We start from the raw sequence: 18,250 nt of genomic DNA, 5'->3' as shown, positions 1-18,250 counted from the left end.
TTAGCAGCCCTACTCATAACCACTATGCTACCAGAGCTCCTTAATTTCCATAGTAATACTATAAATTCTACACTGTAATAAAGTTTTATGAAATGTTACTTAGTCCAGATAGTCTCTAAGACATTTTTTATTTAAGAATCATTCATCAAAGCAGAATAAAAATTAAGCAAATGAAATAATTTCCATTAACTGTCATATCACAATATATTTGTTATTAAGTGCTGTCGAGTCAGTCCAACCCATTTTGACCCTTTATACGGCTTCCAAGGAGCAACTTGAACCACCGACCTTGCAGTTCAAATGGCTCTGCAGTCTGGCAGATTAACCCACAGCACCACGGCAGGACTCCCACAATAGATATAGAAAAATACTTATTTTTTAAAACTGTATTGTCATTGCAGACACTGTTTTAAACGAGTATCAATGATCACACTGAACCATCTCAGGGATGATATGCTATATAACAGGGCTAACACTAAACTGGAAGTTAAAAGACTCGGATTCTGCTACTGCCCAAAGGAACAATTTAGGCCGATAACTTATCTTTTGATAGTCTCGGGTTTATTCACTTATAAAACAAGACTAGGTAATCTATATCATTTTGTATTCTGTTTTTGTAAGGTGTCATCTAGTTATTTCCGACTCACTGACCACAGAATGAAACACTGCTGGGGTCTTCAGTCACCCTCAAAATTGTTGCTATTTTGAGCCCATTGTGCAGCTATTGTGTCAATCCATCTCAGTGAGGATCTTCTGCTTTTTTGATGGCCCCTCAACTTTACCAAGTATCACTTGACATTATTAGAAGGGACCAGTTTCTCAGTGACTGGCCCATGCTAATGACATGTCCAAAGTACTTAAAACAAAGTCTCATCATTTTCTTGTCTAAGGAGCATTCTGGCTGTATTCTATAACTCTATAAATAATTAGCATTTTATTTTACTAAATTTAAACTTGTTTTTGAGACCATTGTAAGTAAAATAAACAGCAGCACACACCAAAGAAACAAACAGAAGAGCTCCACAGGGACATTCACAGAGTTTTCTATGGTCTTAGATTTTCAAAAGCAATTGGGGTGGGGGTGGGGGAGTAGGTTGTATCTGAAGACTATCCAAGTTAATATTTTAACCACAGGCTCCTGGGGTAGAAAGAATGGTATAACAGTAAAAATGGTAGTGGAAAAACACCACCACAAGAATACCAAAATAAAAAACAGATGCTCTACATACAGTTATTGCTACATTACAGAAGATTTTCATAGTTTTTTCCCCCCAAGAGTCCTAAACCCTGATAGATATTTAGGTAAGTATTTTGTTTCTTTTTCTATCTCAACGTACTTTTCGTATACTCAAACCTAAAAAGGATAAATCATCAGGCAATCTGGAGGCCGATTTATTTATGCACATAATTGATCTGCTAGACTATGCCTTCTACCTTTAAAGTATTTAATAATGTACATAAAAGAATGTATACAAGTGAGTGAACTAAAATACATTACTTTGTAATCTATAAATAAGTCTGTATACAATAAATTCTGATCAACCTCTACTACTTGCATTGTACCATATTCTAATAAAATCCAGCATCTGTAAATATAAAAGAGAATATGAAAGTAACTAGATATGTGAGACCAGGCATCAAGAAATTAAAACTACAACTAAGAAACATCACAAAATACAATTAAAACTGATTAACAAAAACAAAGAACCAAGTCAGTCTTTCATTCATCTACATCAAAAGGCTTTTGCTTTCTTTCCACAGCAGACAGCAATAGCAAGACAATCTTGTCATCACTTCACAAATTTGAAGAAAATGCTTTGACTGATCTAAATGTGCCTAAGACAAGATTTTCCTCAGTTAAATTTTTAAAACTACAATTTAATTTTCAGAATTGCATACTTTTTAATTAAAAAGGTCATGGGAAGCTCTTTAAGTTTTACTATATGATTAAATCTAACAAGACTTCCAATGATAACCACGAATATCAAATGTATTCCTCTAGAGGTCATGAAGAGAAGCACAGCTGTATAAGAGAATGTATGTCTCAGCAGATAACAGGTGTAGTCTGCTAACCTGTTAATGTGAACATGTTTTTCTAATTAGAATCCTGTTTATTATTCAACAGATACAGTAGCCTAAAAATCAATATCCTACACAAGGAAAAAAATTTCTACATGTTACATTAAATATAAAAATAAAATTAAATACAGGGCCTACACTGACCTCAAGAAAGGATAAAGTACTTACATAAATACTTATAAGGAGCTCTGGTAGCGGAGTGGTTACAACTCGGGGCTGTGAACCGCAAGGTCACCAGTTCTAAACTACCAGCTGTTTCGCGGGAGAAAGATGAGGCATTCTGCTCCCATGAAGATTTAAAGCCTCGGAAACCCTGTACAGGGTCGATATGAGTCAGAACCGACTCCACGGCACATAACAACAACAACAACATACTTATAATAAAAGTGTAAGTGCCATGAGAAATATTTAGACAAAGAACCAGAGGAGTGCAGAGGAGGCTGCTACTACATTACAGAAACATAATTATTTCAAATTGTTTATCATCAACTCCTGGCTCCTCTAAAGGCGCCCTGGTTCAAACCCACCAGCCCCTCCATGGGAGAACGATGAGGCTGTCCACTTTCATAAAGATTTCATCAGCAATACCTATAAGGTTGCTATGAGTCAGACTCAAATCAATGGCAGTGGGACTCACAACAAGGAACATTAGGAAACCAGATGTTTTCCTAACATTATAAATGAGGAAATTAAAGCACAGAAGTTTGATCATCTTCCATGTCACATAGTTAGAGGAAAAATCAGGATCCATCCTGTTATATTTTCCAATTATGATATGCCTTTTGTAAAAAGGAAGAATGTTTTTATATTGCAAGTAATCACTTCCTAATGCACCTACTAATCTATAGTTAAATATTGTTTGCCAGTCGCCATCAAGTAGATTCCTGGATATATATAAATATTAACTTTGATTTCCATTAACAGGTGTATTTCAAGCAGGGCAAAGCAACTGTGGGCTATAAATATTTAAATAAATAAATAAACTTTCACTGAATTTTAACAGAATGAGGAAATAAAACACAGTATTTATCTCCCCACCATGTTGTGGATATTTTTTCTGTAATTTTTACTAAGTCAAAATAAGACACTAAAATTGGCCTGCTACTCAACCTCTCGAAATACAAGTTGGTTCATCCAGTGAAGACTATTATGAAAGGGTACACAAAAACACTTGCAAAAACCTATTTGAAACTATGTAATGTACACACAAAAAAACCAACTATGCAATGTCATCAGCCCTTCAATCACCCACAGGGCAATCACATACATTAGCAGCTGTTTGATCAAAGTATGTTGAAGAAATGAATGAATGAATATTTTTAGGCACTTTAAAACTCCAGGCCTGTTGCTCTTTGCACATGTTTCGCCTCCCTTCGTGGCCTCACCGTGTGCACACAATGTACACTTCAATATAATTAGGATAAAATAATTAGGGAGGCAAATCGGATTCAGGTAAATACAATAACACCAAAGATGAAAATTACCCATAACACTACTCTCCAAGGTTAACGCTGTTGAAGCCGCGCTGTGGCAGGCAACATCACAGAGGAAACAGGCACATCCTAAGCAAATACTTTTCATAGATAACGTTTATTTTCACTATCTTTTAATACTTATACACGGCTATAGCTAACAGGTAACTCAAAGGATTCATTCTCCTTTCCATTAAGACTCATTACTCAATTGTAGTTTCTCAAATCCGTCCTCCTTCAAAAAGAGGTGCATTCCCCGACTTCTCACATTAAAATACTAATAAAAATCAGCTCTAATCTTTGCCATCACCACCAGTGGGTACTCCTTGCCATTAAACGCCGAAGTGGTTACGAGGGTAAATTAGTTTGCTCTTCACGCACCAGTCTATCGTTACCACCCTCCCAAATCCCTTCCACACTCCGAAAACGGCCACCAACTCCGTCTTGGATTTAGCCCAGGCCCGCCACCTAGCCCGGCCCCACCCGGCTCTCCTTCAGCCGGCTCTCCAGGCTCTGCCGCACCCTCCCACAGGACACCCTCTCTCGACCCCAGCCCGGACGCAGTCCTTTCTTTCTTCCTCAAAACTCTTAAGCCTCCACTCCCCTAGCCCCAGGTCCCTGACGTGCCCTACCAGCCCCAGAGACAGCCGGGCGGAAAAGGCCGAACGCCTGGGGCAAGTCCCGACCTGGTTGGGGCCGCGTCGTCCATCGCCCAGAGCAGAAGCGGCCCAAAGGCCGGTGTCCTAAGAGTCCTCGGAAGCCTCAGGGCTAGCAGGGACCCGGAGGCCGGGCTGAGGGCGCCGGGGCCTACTTACCGGGAGCTGGCGGAGCGTGAGAACTGGCGCGTCCCCCGGCTTGAGGAGCACGACGCGGCCCAGGCGCGCGTCCTCACCCCCGGGACCTCGTTCGGCGCAGCCCAGCCGGGTGCTCACTCTAGCCGCCGCCGCCGCCGCCGCCGCTGCTGCTGCTTCGCCACCTCGGCCGCCATCTTGACTCAACCCCTTTCCCTCCCACTAGCCCGGGCGGTCGCTGCTAAGGCGGCTCCTGCGCCGGCTCCTCCTCCTTCCGGAGGCTTGAGAGACCAACTCCCTCCGCTGGCCAAGCGCGGCTTCTACCTCAGGACCGCTTTCTAGGTCGTAGCGCGCCTCGTCCCCTTACCTATCCTTTCGGCCTGACGGCGGCAACAAAAATATCCCCTTCCAACACAAGCGGGTCACGGCAGAGCTGTGCTCAGCGGAATCCAGTGCGGCCGCCATCGTGCACTGCGCACGTCGCATCCGCCGCGAGCCTACACTGCCCGGCGCGCTCCGGGCCTTCCCCAGGGCGTGGGAAAAGGAAGGGCTCAAGGCCTTGCCGCGGGCCCTGCGTCCCCTCCGCGGCATGGCGAACGGCGGCGGTCACCTGAGACCCTGGGCTGCAGGGAGGAAGCCAAATCCCCACTAGGATCCAGAGGGGCTGCAGGTCGACCTACCTATGATGTTTGCTAGGGTTCGGGCTGTGATCCTTACCAAAACGTCTTTGATGTGACAGGCGATTGAAATGCCGACTTGAAACAATGTCGCTCCCTAATCTGAAGGGACCCGTGACCCTCGCGACTAGGAAGTGTACACTCATTTTTACTCTTATTGTGAAATGACTGGAGTCCTGGCGTGGCACTGTAAGAAAGATAAACGCTCGATTGCAAGGTCGGTTTGAACCGCAAGATTGGCGGTTCAAACCCACTAACTGCTCCTCAGGAACCCAATGAGTCGGAGGCGACTCGAAGGCACTTAGCAAATGAAATGACTGGATGGTTTCTCGCAACCACTTTTCCTTTAGAAAAGCCACTACTCCACAGCCCAAAATTAAGAAGGAAAAACAAACTAGGCGTTTCTGTTTTAGAAAACATATGCAGAGAAGACCTGTCTAGCCATATAATTACGAGAAAGCCCCTAGTTTTAATAAATGATTTATAAAATTGTGACTTAGAGAAGGAAACTCATCCTACACGATGTTTATAACATTACCCTTTAAACTCATCGTGTTTTAAGGACCTACCAGCTGTTCCGCGGGTGAAAGATGAGGCTTTCGGCTTCCATAAAGATTTACAGCCTTGGAAACCCTGTACAGGGTCGGTATGAGTTGGAACCGACCCCACGGCACACAACAACAACATTGTAAGGAGCCCTGGTGGCGTAGTGGTTAAGCACTCGGAAGGTTGATGATTGTAACCCACTAGTTGCTTTATGGGGAAAAAGATCTGGCGATCTGTTCCCATAAAGGTTACAGCCTAGTAAACATTATGAGGCCAGGCAGTTCCACGGTGTCACTTAGGGTCACGGACTTGGAATCCACTCGATGGCACACAGCAATGTAAGATAGGACAAGGAGAGAAAAGTGGACGACATGCGGTTCCGTTCAGCTCTGAAATCGAGCAAGCAACAAGAAGACATTTTAAAATACTGCGAAAAGTGGAGAGAACTCTATGAAAACGTGTTTGGGGGATTCAGAGTTATATTCCACTCCAAGACCCGCAGGAGAAACCCGTGGTTTACGTAAGCTGGTCCGACGGAACTCAGTTTCTTGTGGCTCAGTTTTCCCGCCGGAGTCTGATGGAACAGTAGCCCCCTTATCGCGCAGGCGCAGTGACACTGAGCATGGACATAGTGATTCTACTGTGTTTAGCTGTGACATTGTTGGCATGGGGCTTACTGTGGGCTTTGGACTCCTTGGAAATAAAGAGTCGGGAGCAGACAGGCAGGCTAAGAACCGAGAGCCAGACTCTCCTGGTCATCGCGCACCCCGACGATGAAGCCATGTTCTTTGCTCCCACATTGCTAGGGTTGGCCCGCCTGCGGCACCAGGTGTCCCTACTCTGCTTCTCCACAGGTAGGCGGCTGTGGTCGGGGATCTGGGGGCTGGGACTGTACTAAGCGACCTCAGCCACCTTCCCGGTGGGTTTTCTGGTGTAGAAAGCTAAGTAAATATATTGACGGTCCCTTCAAGCATCTCTTCCCAGAAAATCGGGAACTACAGACTGGGAACAAGATCCGGTGTATTGAGACAGTTTATTTTACTCCACTATTCTGCTTGCAGGATTGAGCAGAAGAAAACAACTCATAATTAGCTGCATTCAATACTTGCATTTCTGTTGAGAACAGCGAGTGTACTCACATTTTGGAAGCTTTTTGTTTGCAGGACCCAGAATAATCCTCTCACTCTGGTAGCGTAGTGATTACAAATCAGGCTGCTAACTTCAGGGTCTGGTAGCGTAGTGGTTACGAATCGGGCTGCGAACCTTAAGATCAGCGGTTCGAAACTACCAGCGGCTCCGCGGGAGAAAGATGAGGCTTTCTACTCCCGTAAAGATTTACACCCTCGGAAACCCTGTACAGGGTCGCTATGGGTCGGAACCGACTCGACGGCACGTAACAACAACAACAACAACTTCAGGGTCAGCAGTTGGAAACTACTAGCTGACCTTGCGGTTCGCAGCCCGATTCGTAACAGCCTTGGAAACCCTGTACAGGGTCGCTATGAGTCGGAACCGACTCTGCGGCACACAACAACAACATAGTACACCAAACAGACTATACTGTATAGTGCCTGCTCAAGTCTTAGTTTTACTTATGGTGATAGCAATTGACCTTCCAGCTACTTTTCAAATGTTTTTGGTGTAAAAAAATGCATGTGTCAGATTGAAGAGGTACATTCATAGATCATTAGACTGTTGTTAAGTGCCATCGATTCGGTTCCAGCCCATAGTGACCCAGTGTAGGGTTTCAGAGGAGCAGCTGGTGAGCTTAATTGAACCTGCTACCTTGCTGTACAAACCGATTTTGCAGTCCAGCGCATTAACTAACCCACAGTGCGACACCAAGACTAGAAAGTAACTTTATAAGTAATTTTGTTCAACTCTACCAAACCTTCATTGAAGGGTCCTTTCTCTTAAATACAGAAAAGATCAAATGAGAAAACAGAACTTTATGCATAGTGGCTCTTAAGGATAAACACTCAACTTGGAACTACAGGTTGGTAGTTTGAGCCCACCAGCTGCTCCGCAGGAGAAAGATGAGGCTCTCTGCTTCCACAAAGATTTGCAGCCTCAGATATATGACCCTGTATACAGGGTCACTAGGAGTCCTGGTATGGAGCAGTAGGATAAGCACTGGACTGCTAACTGCAAGGTCAGCAAGGTCAGCAGTTCAAACTCACCAACTGCTCCTCAGAAACTATACAGGGTCCCTATGAGTCACTGTGAACAGACTTGATGGCACTTAATTACTGCTACTTGTTGTTGTTGTTAGGTGCCGTCGAGTCGTTTCCAACCCATAGCGACCCTCTAGAAGGTTTCCAAGGAGCGGCTAGTGAGATTGAACCACCAACCTTACAGTTCAAACTGACTTTGCAGTCTAGCGCATTAACCAACAGCGCCACACCAGGACTCGGACTACTGCTACTACTATAAGTCAAAACAATTACACAGCACTGAGCAACGCAATACAACCTCTCAATTACTATTCCAGTGTTTATCCACATCAGGCCTCAAAGTGTGGGTGGGTTTTGTTAGGTGCTGTGGAGTTGTTTCCAACTCACAGCAACAGAACGAAACACTGCCCGGTCCTATGCCATCCTCACACTTGTTGTTTACATTTGAACCCATTGCTGCTGCCACTGTGTCAATCCATCTTATTGGGGGTCTTCCTCTTTTTCACGCTGACCTCCACAAGTATGATATCCTTCTCCATAGAGTAGTCTCTCCTAATAACATGTCCCAAATATGATACACATTTCACCAGCCTGGCTTCTAAGGAGTATTCTGTCTGTATTATATACTTCTAGCACAGATTTGTCGGCTCATGGTACTTTTAATATTTTTCTTCCACACTACAATTCACTTGTATCAATTCTTCTATAAGTTTTCACCCAACTGCCTTGGATTCCATGAGAATTTAAAATCCTGTTTTATATTTTCTCCCTTTTCATCAGGATTCTTCATCAAAATGTTAGTAAAGGTACCAACCAGTTCTGGTCTCAAGGCAAAGGAAGTAGGTTGTTGTTCATGGAGGCAATTAGCCTCACATTCCATATCCCCCTCCTATTCCTGACTCTCCTTTCTCTCTTGTTGTTGTTTACATCTTTACGGGAGCAGAAAGCCTCGAGCTACTGACTGTGAGATTAGCAGCCCAATTCGTAACCACAATGCTACCAGAGCTCCTTCCTGCCTTTCTTACCGCAGGCCAATTGTTATCTGCTGGATGACCACATGCAAACTTTTAAGACCCCAGGCACTACACAACAAATTAGGAGGTAAAACAGAAGCTGTAAACAAGTTGTTAGGCAAACTGGGATGTCCCATGAAACCATAACTCTAAATCTCCAAACCAAGGAAACAAATCCCATGAAGTGTATGCTTGCACCTAAGCAGCCTCCGCAGCTCCTTTTTTTTTTTAATGGTTGTAGCATTTATTGGCAGCAATCACTGTAATCAGCTGTGCAACCCTGTCTTAATTGATATGATTTTTCCATCCCTGTTAACCACTGCCCCCTGGGTTTGCCCCCTCCCCTCCATTGTTGTTATTGTTAAGTGCTACCGAGTGGATTCCGACCCATAACTACCCTGTATAGGGTTTCCAAGGAGCAGTTGGTGAGCTTGAACCACAGACCTTGCGGTTCAAAGGACTGATGCATTCGCTCACAGCGCCACACCAGGACTCCATTAGTAAACATTGGTATCTATACAAGTGAGGTCATGTAATACTTACCGTGTTGTGATTGACTTATTTCACTCAGCATAATGTCCTGAGAGAATTTTGTTGGGAAACTTTATCTCTAATCTATCCTCTTCAGACTTCTTTTTGTTCTCCAAATGGAAAGAACGTTTAAAAGAAATATGATTTGAGTCCTTCAGGGATGCCCAAACTGCCATTTAGATGCGGTATAGATTAAAGAGTGCAGAATTCTTTGCAGAAGGATCAGAGAGATGGAAACATACACTTAGATTGAGAATATGTTGAGAAATATGCTGACATTTTTGTTTAGTAACGGCTTCTATGATTTCGTGGCAATACTTTTCTAGTTACTCTCATGTATCTGCTATGCTAGAGGCAGTGTGGAATGAGGGCAGAAGTACCGGCTTTGGAGTAAACAGATGTAGAATAGTGACTTAAGGGGATGCCTAGATACACTTAGTTTTGTTCTTGTTAAGTGCCATTGACTCAGTTCCAACTCCTGGCGACCCTATATAGGGTTTCCAAGGAGCTGGGACTGCCGACCTTGCTGTTCAAACTCATCTTGCAGCCCAGCGCATTAACCCACACTGCCACACCAGGACTCTACACTTAGTTTGGACCCCTTTAAACTATAGTCATTAACTATCTGTTTAGCACTTAATTAAATAAGAGGCTGATACCCTTAGGTATTCTAGAAAAATTCACAGGTCTCATTCAGAAAAGCATTCTCTTTTAGACAGTTGAGCAACCAGCTGCCACAGCTTGTCCCTGAGGAATCCAAACCACACCAACATCCCAGATACATTCTTTTTCCCCCAAACACATAGATTACACTCCATAAGAACAGTTCTAGCAAATACATTTAGCTCTTCTGAGCCCTCATGGAACAGTGTGCTTAAACTGCTTGGCTGCTAGCCAAAAGGTCATTGGTTCTAACCCACCAGCAGCTCCGTGGGGGAAAGATGTGGTAGTGGTGTGCTTCTGTAAAGATTTATGGGGCAGTTCTACTCTGTGTTATACGGTTGCTATGAGTCGAAACTGGCTCGATAGCAGCGGGTTTTGTATCCTTACAAATAATATGCAGTGAAGTTTGGTAACACTTAAACTGTACTGAGGTGCAATGATCTAACCAATGCACCCCTTCATTAAACTCTCCAGAAAATAGCTGCATGTGTAATTTGTGCAAGTTACTTCTTTTTCCTCAGCCCTAGTTTATTCACCTGCCAAGTGAGGATAATAGCAATTTCAAAGGCTTGCCTCGGAGTATATGAGATAGTACAGGTAGTCCCTAACTTACGATGGGGTTCTTTTCTGACTCCATCGTTAAGTTGGTTCTGATATGTCTAATTGTTGCCTTTTTTTTTTTATCGGTATCATTATAAATCCTAACATTTACCATCTAAGAATGATACCATCAACAAATTACATGCTGCAATACTGTATATAGGACGTATTATCAATGCTAAGATGGACCCAAAACAAACAAACGCAAAACAGGTGGTCCTAAGTGCAGTTTGCTATAACTCAAATAAGTCATAATTAAAGATACTTGCAATACCAAAGCACCTTGTCTGATACCTGACACATAAGGTACTGATAGTTTGCTCTTTCCCTGAAATCTTTGTCTTCACCTTTTCCTCCTCTTCTTCCTTTCTGCCTGAATTATGAATCATCTTCATAGTCTAGATCAAATGCTGCTTCCTCTGGAAAACCTATTGTCCTGGCAAATAGTCATTTCCAGTATTCTGCTCATAAGTATGAACATTTCTCTGTGATCAGATTATTGATTCCTTAATGGAGCTCTGGTAGCGTAGTGGTTACAAATCGGGCTGCGAACCACAAGGTCAGCAGTTCGAACTACCAGCTGTTCCATGGGAGAAAGATGAGGCTTTCTGTTCCCGTAAAGATTTACAGCCTCGGAAACCCTGTACAGGGTCGCTATGAGTCGGAACCGACTCCACGGCACATAACAATAACAGTGGACTACTAACCACAAGGTCAGCAGTTCAAACCTACCAGACATTCCTCAGAAATCCTATACAGGGTCACTATCAGTCAGAATCGACTTGATGATGCTTAACCATAACAACAAATGTTATGTACCTAAATGTCACAGCCTTATACCTGATAAGAATCTAATAACCAAAAATATATACAAAACTCCAGCAGCTTAACCAAAAGACAAATGACTAAATCATAAAATAGCTAAAGAACTTGAATAGACATTTCATCAGAGGACATGCAGATGGACACCAGACACATAAAAAGATTAACCATCATAGAGATACAAAGCGAAAGAACAATGACATAATCATTTTGCTCTCACTAGGATAGCCAAGATTAAAAAAAAAAAAACCAATCTGGAAAATACCAAGTGTTGGTGAGGCTATACAATTTTCCTCACCTTTTCTCATCAGTACAGTTTTCAATTTTTAAATGTTTTCATGATATCTAACTTTAACTATCCTGTGTCCTTGGAGAAAAGCTATGAAGATTATCCCATTAGGGTCCCAAAACACAGTCACCACAGCAGTCTGAGCTGACTTCTCTGCCTTGAATTTAACTGGCCCTGAAGATGCCCTCAGAAACCACTGTTTTAATTGGACCTTGCTCTCTGAATCATGTTGGTAAATCCGAGATTCAGCCCTCATTACTATGCATTCTTTAAAATCGTCTTTATTAGCTTCAGTCTTGCTACAAGTCAGAACCAACACAATAACACTTAACCACAAAGGACATGGAACCGACTCCACGGTACTTAACAACAACAACAACAACATATATAGATAGATAGATAGATAGATAGATAGATAGATAGATAGATAGATAGATACACACCTGCATAAAGGGTAGATTGCAAATAGTGATTCTATACAGGCTTTGCTACTGGAAGTATCACAGCAGTTACCTGATGGTGGTGGTGGTGGTAGTGTGCCATGGAGTCGGTTCTAACTCACAGTAACCCTGCATAGAGTTTCTGAGGCTGTAAATCTTTACGGGAGCAGAAAGCCTCATCTTTCTCCCGCGGAACAGCTGGTAGTTTCGAACTGCCGACCTTGAGGTTAGCAGCTCGATTTGTAACCACTACACTACCATAGCTCCTTACCTGATAAGTAACCTTAATTTTGTATTTTCTTTACCTTTTTATCATAACTATAAGTTAAATCCCTTATGAGACAAGACAGGATAAGAATTAATGAATAAATAAGCTTTCTGTGTTAGAGAAATTTCCCATCACTCCTGTGTTGTTCTTAGGAAATTACTACAATCAAGGAGAGATTCGTAAGAAAGAACTTGTGCAGAGCTGCGAAGTGTTGGGAATTCCGTCCTCCAGTGTAACGATTATTGATAACAGGTAATTAATCTTTTAACAGTATAGAAATTAATTGGTAATAAATATGCAGTGGTGGTGGTTATGTGCTGTGGAGTCAGTTCTGACTCATGGCGACCCTGTACAGGGTTTCCGAGGCTGTAAATCTTTACAGGAGCAGGATGCCTCATTTTTCTCCCATGGAACAGCTGGTAGTTTGAACTGCTGACCTGAAGATTCGCAGCCTGATTCGTAACCACTATGCTACCAGAGCTCCTTTAAGTGTGCAGTAGTACACTCAAAAGAACCATAAAATTTGTGGGTGGGTAAAAATATCTTATTTGGAAAACCTACTTAAAATAATTTCTTTCACATTTGTATATTTTAAGTACCAGTGCAATGCAAATAAACTTAACTTTCTTGCTCCGTGGGAGAAAGATCAGGCTTTCTGCTCCCGTAAACATTTACAGCCTCGGAAACTCTGTACAGGGTCGCTATGGGTCGGAACCGACTCGACGGCACTTAACAACAACAACAACAACTTTTGTTCAGGTGTTGTGTCTTAAAGATAGCTGTGTCTCTAGTATTAAAAGAAAAGTTTATCATGAGACTCTCTCAAAAATACACAAAAGTTTAGAAAATGGTTTTACAAATCCCCATATGCCTTTTTCCTAAACTCAGCAATTATAACTTGCTTCAGTTATCCCACTTCCTTTTGTATGTGTGTGTCAACTATTTTAAAGAAAACTCTAGTCATCAGATATATCACCAGGTTCGTGTAGGTTTGGGTAGCGCGGTGGCTTTGTACGAGAAATTGCTGTTCTTAGGTACTGTTGAGTCGATTCCAACTCCCAGTGACCTAATGCCTAACAGAACTAAACACTGCCCTGTCCTGTGCCATCCTCACAGTCATTGTTAAACTTCAACCCATTGCTGCTGCCACTGTGGCAGTCCATCACATTGGGTTCTTCCTCTTTTTCACTTACCCTCCACTTTACTAAGCGTGATGTCCCTCTCTAGGGACTGGACCTCTTTCTTGATAATATGTGTGAAGAATGAGAGATGAAGTCTTGCCATCCTTGTGTCTAAGGAATGTTCTGGTTGTACGTTTTCTAACACAGATTTGTTTTTTCTTCTAGCAGTCGTGGTAGTTCTAATATTTTTCTCCAACACCTTACCTCAAATGCATAAATTTGTCTACAGTCTTTCTTATTCATTGTCCAACTTTCATGTGCATATGAAGATACTGAAAATACCATAACTTGGGTCAGGCATACCTTAGTCCTTAAGCTGACATCTTTTCTCTTGAACACTTAGCATCAACAATATAGTTAGGCAGGCATCTCATCAGATGTTGGGCAGTTTTTTCATGTAGCCACAATGCCATTATTATCACATTTAACAAAATTAACATTACTTTCTTGGTATCATGTACCATATAGTTAATATTAAAATTTTTCCAGTTAGCTCAAAAATAACTTTTTGTAATTGCTTTGTTCAAATCAGGATGTAAGCATTATATTTGATAGGTATTTTGCATTTAATTTCTCCCACCCCCACCAGGCCATTGAATGATTTGTTGTTGTTAGGGTCGCCAACTCATAATAACCCTAAGTGAAATTGTTTTCAATTTCTTTAATTAGATAAAACAATTTGGATCCCTGGCTTGCATAGTTATTTTTCATCTTCTAGAGAATTCAAAATGAGTACTTAGGTCTGGAAGGATTTTTCTATATCTGTAAATTTTGCCATTCTCTAATTTGACTCCATAGTCCTTAAGTCTCAGCACAATAAAAATTTCATTTCTTCCAGTGCTTGCCTTAACATCAGTGTAGCATTAAAAAGCCAAAGACTTTTTACAGACTAATTTTAGCTGAACAAGGAAATAGAATCCAATACCTTCTAGGAAACACAAATGAGACTGCTTGCTTGCAGTTCCTGAAAGTCTGTAGGCTTCCAGTAAATACATGCAAATCATACAGTGAAAAGACACACAGTAGAATCTGGGACTGTTGAAGTCATGTTGGTAATTAAACCTCCTCTATTCTGAGACCCACCAGTAAGGGCCTGCCTGCTACTGAAACCAAGAAAACCACTTGCTGCCAAAGTGGATCTGACCAAGTGGCCTCTCACTGTCAGTGATTAAAATAAAGCCTCCTGCAGCCCTTTTCTCAAATACACAAAGAAGTGTCTGGGCTGAGGATCAAGGGCACAATTCCAGTCCCTGCTGGCAAGGGCAAGGCAGGGCTCTAGCCTTCCCCAAGGGTTTACAAGAGAAGAATGTTTCCTAGAAAAAGAACCAGGAAAGGAGACCAAAGTGGACCTTGCAGCTGTGGAGCTATTTTGTGAAAAGCGAAAGCTGCCTATTCTGGGAATTTAGGTAAGTCTGAGCCTTCAGGTATCATGATTGAGGCTCAGAGCAGAAGTTAAGTGAGAGCAGGGAGTGGTGACCTTAGCAAAGTACACATTTGTTGCTAATTCTACTATTGGGAGAGGTTGTTAATACCAAAAAATAGGATTCGAGTTGACCTATGTATTAATGATATTTGTTGTTGTTGTTGTTATGTGCCATGGAGTCAGTTCTGACTCATAGTGACCCTGTACAGGGTTTCCGAGGCTGTAAATCTTTATGGGAGCAGAAAGCCTCATCTTTCTCCCACGGAACCGCTGGTAGTTTCGAACTGCTGACCTTGAGGCTCACAGCCCGATTCGTAACCACTACGCTACCAGAGCCCTTAATGATATTTATTGCAGCCCTGTTTATAACATCTCTGGTAGCATAGCGGTTACGAAACGGGCTGCTAACTTCAGGGTCAGCAGTTCAAAACCACCAGCTTTTCCGTGGGAGACAGATGAGGCTTTCTGTTCCCATAAAGATTTACAGCCTCAGAAACCCTGTACAGGGTCGCTATGAGTTGGAACCGACTCCACAGCACATAACATTAGCAACAACATTTATAACAGCAAAAAAATTGATAGCAACCTGGATGATTTGTTGTTATTGTTGTCCAGTGCCATCAAGTTGATTCCAACTCATAGCAATCCTATATAGGGGTTCCAAGATGCAGCTGGTGGGTTTGAACTGCCAGCCTTGTGGTTAGCAAGTGCATATCCTACAGGACTACACCATTAATTATGTAGCCATCATCCAGAATATTATACCACTAGTCAGAATTTTCTGGGCATATTTAATACCCCAGGAACATGTTCATCATAAGAGTTTTAAAAAGCAATATATAGTTCATTCCCAACACTTTTTCTGTATTTTCCAGTTTTGACACCGAACATGCATTAATTATAAATAAATTAAATATTTGAAAAAAATGTATTATTTCCAAATGTGTCTTTTTTAAGCCTTTCTTTGTTTTGGTGTGACGATGTGGGCTAATGTGCTGGACTGCAAAGCTTCTTTCAACAGCAAGGTCGGCAGTTCAAGCTCACCAGCCACTCCTCAGTAACCCTGTACAGGGTCGCTATGGGTCAGAACTAACTTGATGGCACTTAAGAACAACAACAACAACAGTATTTTTGTTTTTCTTTTTTTAATGAAGAGATAAATGTTGTTTCCATTACAATGGATTATTTAAAACTCTGTCCAGAGTTAAGAAGAGATGATAGTGAAATGCCTTGAAGCATACAGCAATTGTTTTTAGCCTAAGTCTCAAATTATCTACTTCTGCTGCCTGGAGGAAGTAAACACATTTGTACTTCTTTTAAGAAATCTTCCTTTCCACATGCCCATTTTATTATTATTTTTCACTTTGTGAAAGTTTATGACAGTTGTATTCTTTTCAAAAGCTATGAGTTTCATGTTTATTTAATCTTATCCTGTGTTTAATTGACCACTTTTTTATTTACCACAATTTGTGCTTTAATTCTTTGTTTTTATTAATCCCTTCCTGGTGAATTTATCATGGGTGCTTTACCTGTTGTCTTTATACGTAAAGGACACCTTGTTGTTTTTATTGTGTGTTGTTGTTTGGTTCCGGCTTATTTCATAGCGACTTATAGTGACTGGTGGGCTTGAACCACCGATCTTGCAGTTAGCAGTCCAGTGTTTGTCCTACAGTACCACACACCTTGGGTGGCTACAGAATCTTCCTTTTCATCTGTAGAACATTGCTTCATGGTCTTCTAGTAATAAATGTTTTTGTAGAATTGTCTGGTGCCAGTCTGATTTTCTCCCTTATACAAAATTTTTCTGTCTCTTATTTCCCTCCCAGGCCTTCAGTGACTCACTGTTACAGACTTGCCCCCTGCAGCTCAGTCTCTTCTAAAGCATAGCTACTCACTCTACCACCACCCCTTGGATCCTGCTTCTCCCACAGTGCCACTACTCAGAGCCGGGCTTTTCCTATTGTCCAGATGATTACCCAAGCCTGCCACTCAGTTATCTCCTGCCTCTCTGTTCTAGAACCTCCCTGCAAGTTCAGTGGAAATCTCCCCAAACAAACAAAACCCAAATCACTTGCTGATGAGTCAACTCTGACTCATAGCAATCTAGTATGTATCATCTCTTGTATAACAATTTTCTGCCTGGATTTCCAAGTGATTTTTTTTTTAATCCCTGAGATCAATATTTTGGTATTGATCTCAATAGATTTTTCCTAGGGCGTGATAGGCCTTTCAATCTGTGAAGTCCAGTCTATCTTTCTGGTCCATTTGTTTTTTCCTTTTCTTTGAGATACTAACTGTATGTATATTGGATGTTCTTGGCCTTCCTTAACTATCACCCTTCCATGGCCTTTATATCACCGTTCTTTTTGACTTGGACATTTCTCTGGCTTTATGTTTAATAGTTGTGCTTTTTTTTTTTATTTTCTTACCTGCTATTGTGAGGATGTTACAGAACCAGTCAGTTTTTGGTCTGTTACACATAAGGTTGCTATGACTCAGAACTGACTCAATGGCACCTAACAACAACATCTGCCAAGCTATACAAACTTACATTTCTATTACGTAAAACCTCCCTTGGAACTCTTAAATATCTCCTTTAAGTCTTATTCCTTGAGACGTCAGATTGCCAGTAATTTTTTTTTTTTTTAGGGCCCTGAAAGCTATTTTGAAATGATGTAAGTTTTTAATCTGTCTTTTGCTTGTGTCCCTTTCTTCCTTCCTTTTCTCCTTTTTATTTTATTATTGTCATTCCCAGAGGATGCTCTCTGTTGGCTCTTTTTTGGTGGTTTTCTCCTGGGTGAGTGGGGCTGCCTATTAAAGAATACTTTCAGAAAGGCAGAGGCGTGTACAAGTGTAAGCTGGAGCCATTGAAAATTTCACTTGAATCTTACTGTCTTGAACACTGGTCATCAAATCTTCTCCATCCTTCATTGTGGAACTGCCGCCACTTTGGTTTTGATATATTCTCTTGTTCTCCTTTTGCTACTATTTTGGGGTGAGGAAGCTTAACATAGGCTAGAGATAGTTTATTGATATGATTTTTTTTCTAACCTTGATTTCTCCTTGGACATTTGTTGTCTCTGTAGATCTAATGATACTAATCAGAGGTCACTGGATGCTTCTAAGGATAGAGAGGTTTGATTTTGAGGGACTTCATATCCTGTTAAAAGTCCAAGGTACAGTGTGTATTGTTGTTGTTGTCAGGTGCCATCGAGTCGGAACCGACTCATAGCGACCCCATGCACAGCAGAACGAAACAATGTCCGATCCTGGGCCAACCT

General features: G+C 41.8%; 2 protein-coding genes across 2 annotated transcripts in view; one reads left to right on the top strand and one right to left on the bottom strand.

The window, feature by feature from the left end:
* NCOR1 (nuclear receptor corepressor 1) overlaps positions 1–4,527 on the bottom strand; it is a 213,667-nt gene extending 209,140 nt beyond the window's left edge. The window contains exon 1 of the mRNA XM_006875906.1: positions 4,367–4,527. The gene's annotated coding sequence lies outside the window, so the exon portion shown is untranslated. The remainder of the gene's footprint in view (positions 1–4,366) is intronic.
* A 1,660-nt stretch (positions 4,528–6,187) lies between these two features.
* The window catches only part of PIGL (phosphatidylinositol glycan anchor biosynthesis, class L), an 80,670-nt gene continuing 68,607 nt past the window's right edge, over positions 6,188–18,250 (top strand). Inside the window, exons 1-2 of the mRNA XM_006875905.1 lie at positions 6,188–6,419; positions 12,518–12,617. Coding sequence (XP_006875967.1) covers positions 6,188–6,419; positions 12,518–12,617 — 332 coding nt within the window. The remainder of the gene's footprint in view (positions 6,420–12,517; positions 12,618–18,250) is intronic.

This window comes from Chrysochloris asiatica, unplaced genomic scaffold, assembly GCF_000296735.1.
Source record: "Chrysochloris asiatica unplaced genomic scaffold, ChrAsi1.0 scaffold00346, whole genome shotgun sequence".
NCBI classification, from domain to species: Eukaryota; Metazoa; Chordata; class Mammalia; order Afrosoricida; family Chrysochloridae; genus Chrysochloris; species Chrysochloris asiatica.
This window is presented reverse-complemented; position numbering and strand designations above follow the sequence as displayed.